General features: G+C 41.9%; 1 protein-coding gene across 3 annotated transcripts; it reads left to right on the top strand.

Moving 5' to 3' along the window:
- The first annotated feature begins 295 nt into the window (after window positions 1–295).
- LOC147446587 (protein IQ-DOMAIN 6-like) lies at window positions 296–4556 on the top strand. Of its 3 annotated transcripts, none has more exons than XM_086525793.1 (6): window positions 296–773; window positions 1528–1762; window positions 1877–2158; window positions 2668–2895; window positions 2997–3128; window positions 3591–4556. In XM_086525793.1, the coding sequence occupies exons 2-6, from the start codon at window positions 1625–1627 to the stop codon at window positions 4332–4334; spliced, it is 1524 nt and encodes a 507-aa protein (XP_086381919.1). In that variant the 5' UTR covers window positions 296–773; window positions 1528–1624; the 3' UTR covers window positions 4335–4556. The 3 variants fall into 3 exon arrangements, with proteins under 3 accessions (XP_086381919.1, XP_086381918.1, XP_086381916.1); XM_086525792.1 differs by having other exon boundaries at window positions 1587–1762; XM_086525790.1 differs by lacking the exon at window positions 296–773 and having other exon boundaries at window positions 817–1762.
- The last annotated feature ends 2745 nt before the right edge of the window (window positions 4557–7301 follow it).

Below are 7301 nucleotides of genomic sequence, written 5' to 3' on the forward strand. Positions count from 1 at the left end.
GGCAATGGGCAGTGTCCTGTGACGGAAATTAACAGACCACTCAATGCTCATTCGTGTGCGCCACATTTGAACTCGCGTTTCATTCGCGAAGTTAACTGGCCAGTGGATTGCGAGTTTCACTGTAGTGTTTGTTGGTAGGTGTAGCTTTGCGGTTCGCCCAGATTCGCCCTCCTCCTCCTCCACTGTTACATTTCTTCCTACCCCGGCCTTCTTTTCAACCCTACGAAACTTGCCGTTTGGTTGTGGACTCACCCCCCCCCCCCCCCCCCCCCCCCCCCCCCGCCCCCAACACACACACACACACACACACAAGATATACGCAGCAGACATCGGTCTTCCTCTCAATTGTCGACTGTCTTTACAGTACTCAATCCAGCTGTGTTTAGTTGACTATGTGCCATAATCAGAAAGTCGAGCAGCTCTTCAACAGCGGTGCACTTACAGTCTTATTATAGCTGCTCTGATCTCTGCCTGCTCTTCGTGACGCAGCTTCGATCTGGTTCTACATCTGAGGATCTGCGGGGTGACAAGAATGTAGGCACCTGCGCCTACTTGGCAACTGGGCTCTATGGAATGCAGGGCTTGCAAGGCGTGCATAGATTGACGCTGCGTAACCATTATATATACGGAACCGTTTGTGCTTAAACGGACTTGGACAGCTCCATTTGTTTCCGTGGAGGACCCGCAGACGGAAGGAGCTTTCGTGGAGGCTTGGATTCCATCTCTCTCACTCTGTCTTGTGAAGTTGTGTGTCTTTTGCAATTCGATTCACGGTGAGTGTTCCTCTAGTGTACTATCTGTTGCCAATAATGTGAAGTTGCTCGTCTCTTCTAACTCGGAAATGATGCCCACGTTTGCCTTTCCCTTCTCCCTTTTCCCTGCACTTCTCTTACATTTCGCGTGAATGTAAATGGCCGAACGAGGTTTCCTTGCACTACTGTACACAAGTTGCTGGTGGATCGCTTTGTTTGCTACATATTCTGTACTGTAGCTCGTTTTTCTGTCATTTAGATCAAACATCACCTCCAGAAATTGTTTCCTTATGCTTTGCTTCTCCTTTCAGCGTCCTGCTGGTCCCTTTTCTTCACAGTATGTTGTTGGATGACATCAACGCATCCTCTTCAAAGCACGCACTCTTTCTCGCTCTAGTTGCGACTTTTAAGAACTTAGAAGAAATACCTAGTTGTCTGCACCTTCAGTTGTCAGTGCATTATCTTTTTGACAGTGCATCCCCCATTGCTTCTCTCGATCCCAACCTTCTACCTTTCCTTCCATTTGACACATTGGGAAGTTACTTGTATTTTTATCAACAGACGCACTACTTTCTTCAAGTTTAATTAGATGGGTTGGGCTTTTCTTCTGTTAGCTTCTCTCTTCCCTCAGATCCACCCCACCCGACCCCCCCACACCCACAGTCCATCTTGCTGCTTGTGATGGAGTCCACTCCCTCCTCGCAGGGAATCACATGCCTTAACTTTGTTTTTAATCTCACTTCAAGCTCACAAGTAGAAATGTTTCTGGAACAAGGTGCATTTACCGAAGAAGGTCCATTGAGTTAATTTTAGTTACTAATGCGGTGGACACAGCTCAGCTGAAGTGGCAATCAACCTAAGTGGTGATCAGTATGGGAAAAAAGGGAAAATGGTTTTCTGGGGTTAAGAATGCATTCAGATCAAGTCCAAAGGACTCAGCCAAGGTCAAGGAGAATGTTTCAGATGAAAACACAGTTCTTGACAGCGAAAATCAAGTGAAGAGCGAGAAGGTTTGTGATTGTCTTGAATTCACCATTCCTTTACCTACAATTTTGAAGCATTTATATTAGATCTTTTCTTGCTTGTGGTGTTCATTCTCTTTCTTCTATCTTTTAAACTTTCAGAGTAAGCGAAAGAAGGACAAGCGCAGATGGAGCTTTGGAAAGTCTACGTCAACGGATCTATCTACGCACGAGTCACGGGCACTGCAACTTGGCACTGCTTCAGAGAAGTATATAAATGAAGCAGACCAGGGTGCGGCAGCATCAACAGGAGTGGCTCATGAATCTGTATGCAGTGCAGCAGCTGCAGGCCACCCATCAGGATCATGGCTGTCAGTGAGCAATGACTCGAGCATTCAAGACAAGGCAGCCATTAAGATCCAAACAGCTTTTCGAGGTTACCTTGTATGTGACTTGTCATTCTTTTTGTGTTCTCAATTATTTTGTTCCTATTTGCGGAATTTTGCAGAACATCGTTGTTTGGATGCCTTAGTTTTTGATCCTGACCCCTGTAATCTAGTGGCACTTTGTCATCTCTGTCATGGTTTTTGGATTTTGTTTTATGCGTATGTTGTAGGGCTTTCAGCAGATAGTTAATGAGATGAGTTACTGCTTGAATCCAGGATTGGTTGTCTGTGTGTAGTATGTTTTGGGCGTGTCAATCTTCAGATTCTTGACAGAACATTTGTCTCCAGCATTGTTCACTGTGGTGGCAACTATTGCGTGGTTTGTGCTCATTGTTGCTCAAGTCCGATCTTTGATTCTGCTAATTCATTTGATAATAGCGCTTCCTGCTTAAAAGCAGTTCTTTAATTCTTGTCATTAAATGATATAAGTGTTGCCACTCTCTGCCTATTTACTCTAGCCTGACTACATAGTAATTTGTGTTTTAAGGCATTTCTCACTGATTGTAGGCCCGCCGAGCATTGCGAGCCCTTAGGGGCCTTGTTAGATTACAGGCTTTAATCCGGGGACACACTGTACGCAAGCAAGCGACGCTCACACTGAGATGCATGCAAGCACTTGTAAGAGTCCAAGCTCGTGTGCGTGCACGACGTGTGCGTATGTCGGAAGAAGGGCAAGCAGTTCAGCGCCAGCTTTGGCAGAAGCGACAACAAGAGATGCTATCTCAGAAAGAAGAGGTAGACAACATTTCAAGTTTTAAATGTGGTGTGTGAAAGTTTGTTGGTTAGTGATCTACCGAGTTCTACTCTGATACCTGGTCTCAATTTCTTGTTGGTAGCCTGATGAGCAAGATGTGCAAATGTGGGATGACAGCTTCCAATCAAGAGAAGAGATTGAAGCCAAGAAACTAAGCAAACAAGAGGCTGCAATAAAGCGTGAGAGAGCTTTGGCGTATGCCTTTGCACATCAGGTATGATGTCTCAGAAGGTCTTGATTGGTGGTGGGGGCAAAATATTCATTTGCGAATCATTTTTTGCTGATCTCAATTTTGAGATAAGCTGTTTCAGCATAAAAGCTCTACATAGAACCAGTCATGAAGGTGCTTATTCTGTTTGCAATTAAGAGTTGTCCATGATATACTTTGAAGCTTGGCTGAAATTAACTAAAGAAGCAAAAGTAAAATGTAACAGTGTCTTACAACCTTTCTTCAGAAGCAAAAAATGGCCGTTACTAGCTTGCAGTGTAGATTGTTGATGAGTAGTCTTCTAGGGCTAAGTTATGTAAGTCTTTGAATAACGAGTCTTATTCATGCCCATTTATGATATGAAAGATTGGTTGACCAGGGCACATACTGATTTGGCTCTCAGGAATGAGATAGTGTTCAGTGTTGCCTTGGAATTTTGTGTACTGAAATTTTGAATGGCTTTGGCAGCTGTGGAGAACTTCGCCCCATCAAATGGCATCTGACTTTGACAAACCTCAGTGGGGATGGAGTTGGCTTGAACGTTGGATGGCTGCCAGACCCTGGGAGTCACGCATTTTTGAGAAAGAACCTTCAGATGTTGTGTCTGATGATCTTAAAATGAAGGTTTCCAGTGTAGAAACAGGCAAACCAGCTTCCTCTCCAGTCAGTGTTCTTGCCAGTGATGGTCCGGTATCAGCTTTACAACAGCCAAAGTCTTCTGAGCCCTTGCAAGTGCCGTTACAGAAGAAACCCTCAGGTGTATATGTGCGTTTAGCAAGTCCTCGCAACACCAAAGTGGCAGAGGGGAGTGCACAGTTGAATGGGGAGAACACCCTTGGTCCAAAAACTACTGCTTTGAAACACAACAGAGCAGGGTCTGTCATTGCAGATGATGAAAGCCAAGCAAGCTTTTCTACAGTTCCCAATTATATGTCGATCACCAAGTCGGCCAAAGCTAAGGCACGGTCTGCAAGTAATCCAAAGCAGAGGCCTCCGACTCCAGAAGCTGAGCAGATGTCATTGGCAAAGAAGAGGCTATCCTATCCTGTAACGGGGAAGTTCGACATGGGTGCATCAGTAAATACTCCCAAGTCTTCAAAAGTAACATCTATGGTACAAAGAAGCCCAAGTTTGAAGGGCTTTTCTGGGTCCAACGATACCAATGTACCTGCAATGTCTCTGAAAGAAGCGAATGGAGTTGTTGCCCATTGAATGTGTTTGGTCAAAAGCCTTCAGTTATAGCTTGGTGTATCTGGTTAACAGCCAAAAGGGAGTGCAAACTTGGGCATGACACTGCTTTTCACATATTTGTTCAATTTTTCCAGTCAAGGTTATGATTAGAAATGTGAATCTGACCTACAGTGTAAGTCGACTGTGATGTCTCTTGGCATCACACACTTATTTGTATTGCAGTAAGGTTTTTGTTGACGCTTCTATTTTTGTTTCAAAATTGAGTTTTGTACAAAGTCATTAGCTTGATGCAGGGAATCACGAAGGTGAAATGCTTAAATTAGCTTCCAGTTTATGGATTTTTCAATCATGTGCATAACTAGCTTCTCTCTCTGTAGTTTACAGGGATGAAGTTGATGGCTATAAATTTAGCTTTGCAAAAAAGTTCTACCTAAGATGGAAGTTGGGATTGTGTTTACAGGATTTGACATAGCAAACCTCTCATATGTACACATGCTTAAGGATGCAGCAAATCCTTAGAGGATCTCTCACATTGAAGATTCTCTCGTTCTTGCCTTTTGTGGGGGTAGATGATGAAGTCTGGTCTAAATACAAGCTCATATAACCAAAGACATTTTGAGTATTGGTGAGAGTATACTGTTGATGTTTGAGTAATGTCGAATCCTAAAGTGCAGGATTATGTTATAACTCCATGTTGGTTAGATATATGTAAAGTCGAATATATTTAACCAGTATGGAGTTAAATATATCTAACATATATCTAACCTCATGGTCTGTATTGGCTGTTAAACTTTTAAAACTTTGCTATCTTGAATAAAATAGCAAGTGATAATTTCCTCCCTTTCAAATCAGCAGTCAAAACAGAGAGCCTTAAGAGGTTCCATTTAAAATTTGCAACTTATGATGTGGTTGCCCTATTGGTTATGATGGTCGTAATTGTGATGGATTTTCTCTCCATATTATGTTACCATATTATGTCGTGATGTTTGTGACACTTGGGACCGTCGAGCACTTTTTTCCCTCATAATGAGCTTATAGATTCACCCATCCTTTTAGGGCAAGCCTTATTTTTGTATTAGCATACTCAGTAATACTATTTCTTTTGTTGGTATTACTTTTCTTGTGTGCTCTTGCTCTACAGTATTTTATTGGATACTCTAAATGAGATATGTTCGCTTGAAAATGTAGAAAATTTTCTTGCTTTTGTTCTGCCTATGGGATGCACACTAAAATAAACCATGTGGATATGTGGTAGTGTACTTGAGAATACAACCCATCAAGCGATGATGATTGTGCAGCTCCCATCAATGTGGGTCACCACAAATTGAGTAATGGTCTGTTGGTTGGGCATAACTTTGCAATGAACGCAGAGGGTGTGTACACAGACTTCTACATTCTTAAGTGTGGTAAAATAGAGTGGTTCGTAACAACAGTACGATGCTTTATAGAGCCGCATCAAGAAAAGAAAAAATCTTTTGTTGTAAAAGGATATAGTTAAAGCACCTTATAAGAATTTTAGAATCCGAAGCACATCTAAGTATCATCAAGCATATCCTAATAGTTAAAGCTTTTATAATGGCCTTTTTGATACTCCCAAGCACTCTTGAGCACATTGGGCACCATCAAGCACATACAAATTCTTCATAACACTTCCAAGCAGTGCACTCCTAATTTGTAGCACTGCTAAGCATTACAAGTTTGTAGGCAATTTCGTCCTTTTGTGTAGAATTTTTGTTAGTGCAATTTTTTGCAGAACATGTACCTTATAGTCCTCTTTGGGTTATGCTACATAGCGCACAATTGTCCTACATTTTTTCTCTTTAGGAGTAGTATGACTGAGAACAACATAGATATTTTCAAGATGTTTGCTATTGAGAACACATTGGATAGGGATAAGTATCAAATGTGGGCTTACATGATGATGCATGTACTTGTCTCAAAGGCCATATGGAATGTTGTTCAGGGTGATCGATGTGCATGCATCTCTTATGGATACATGCTCTGTTGAGGATGTTGTAGGTTCTAGCAGGTCTGTTGTTGCTGCTAGCACTAGAAGATTTTGAAGGTCATTTGGAGGGCGTTCGAAAAATTTCTATTTCTTTTTCTAGAAAATTCTCTTAAAATGCATTTGCACTTATTGAGTATGTCCAAAAGGACAACTACATACTCCAAAAAGTGAACTTAATTTTTCGACGATCCTTGAAAACGGTCACCTTTTCATTAAATACGAGTGTCGTTTTAATGCAATAGGCATCGCTCATTGGATATGGCTGTCATCATCATTGAATTTTTTTTTTAAAAAGTAAAAAATTGCTAAATAGTGTCAAAATTTGAAGATTTTGACACCGTCAATGCGTCCGAAACGCCCAAAAACTTAAAAATTGAATGTCTACTTGTCCTATTCTGACACTCAGAGAGGGAGAAAATGCCAAAAAAAGGCTCTAAAGGGGTTTTTACCGAACGATGCACGAGGGAATCTATTTTTTGTGAAAGGGCCTCTGTGCACCATTAGGCCAAAACCACCTTGGACAGTGACACCCCTAGTGTAAAGTGATACCCACTCATGAAAAGTGACATTCACTACCTTACCCACCAAAGTGTTACTTTGAGCCACAAGCATTCCCTATATGAACAAGCCCACGCCTCATTGTAAATCCATATGGGAATGAGTCTTCTCTCTCTCCCCTAACATCTCAAGTCGAGTCCTCCCACATCATATAGTAAGCTTAGCCTATCCATTGTACAAAGCGTCATTAATATAAGCTTTCTCCTTTGTAGAACGATCCAATGTACACTTGTGTATTTACCATTTTCCTTTCTATTATATATACACACTCCTTTCACCTACAAATTCATTATGTGCATATCTTGGTATCAGAGACTGTGAATCGATTTAGCCTATTGCTCTGGTTCACTCTATTTGTCATTCTTGTTGTTGGGGTATAAAGCCCAATGTGGTCGCCAAGGTAAGTGGGCGGGTCGCCAGGT

The sequence above is a fragment of the Adiantum capillus-veneris genome, chromosome 12 (genome assembly GCF_014529385.1).
Source record: "Adiantum capillus-veneris isolate H3 chromosome 12, ASM1452938v2, whole genome shotgun sequence".
NCBI lineage: Eukaryota > Viridiplantae > Streptophyta > Polypodiopsida > Polypodiales > Pteridaceae > Adiantum > Adiantum capillus-veneris.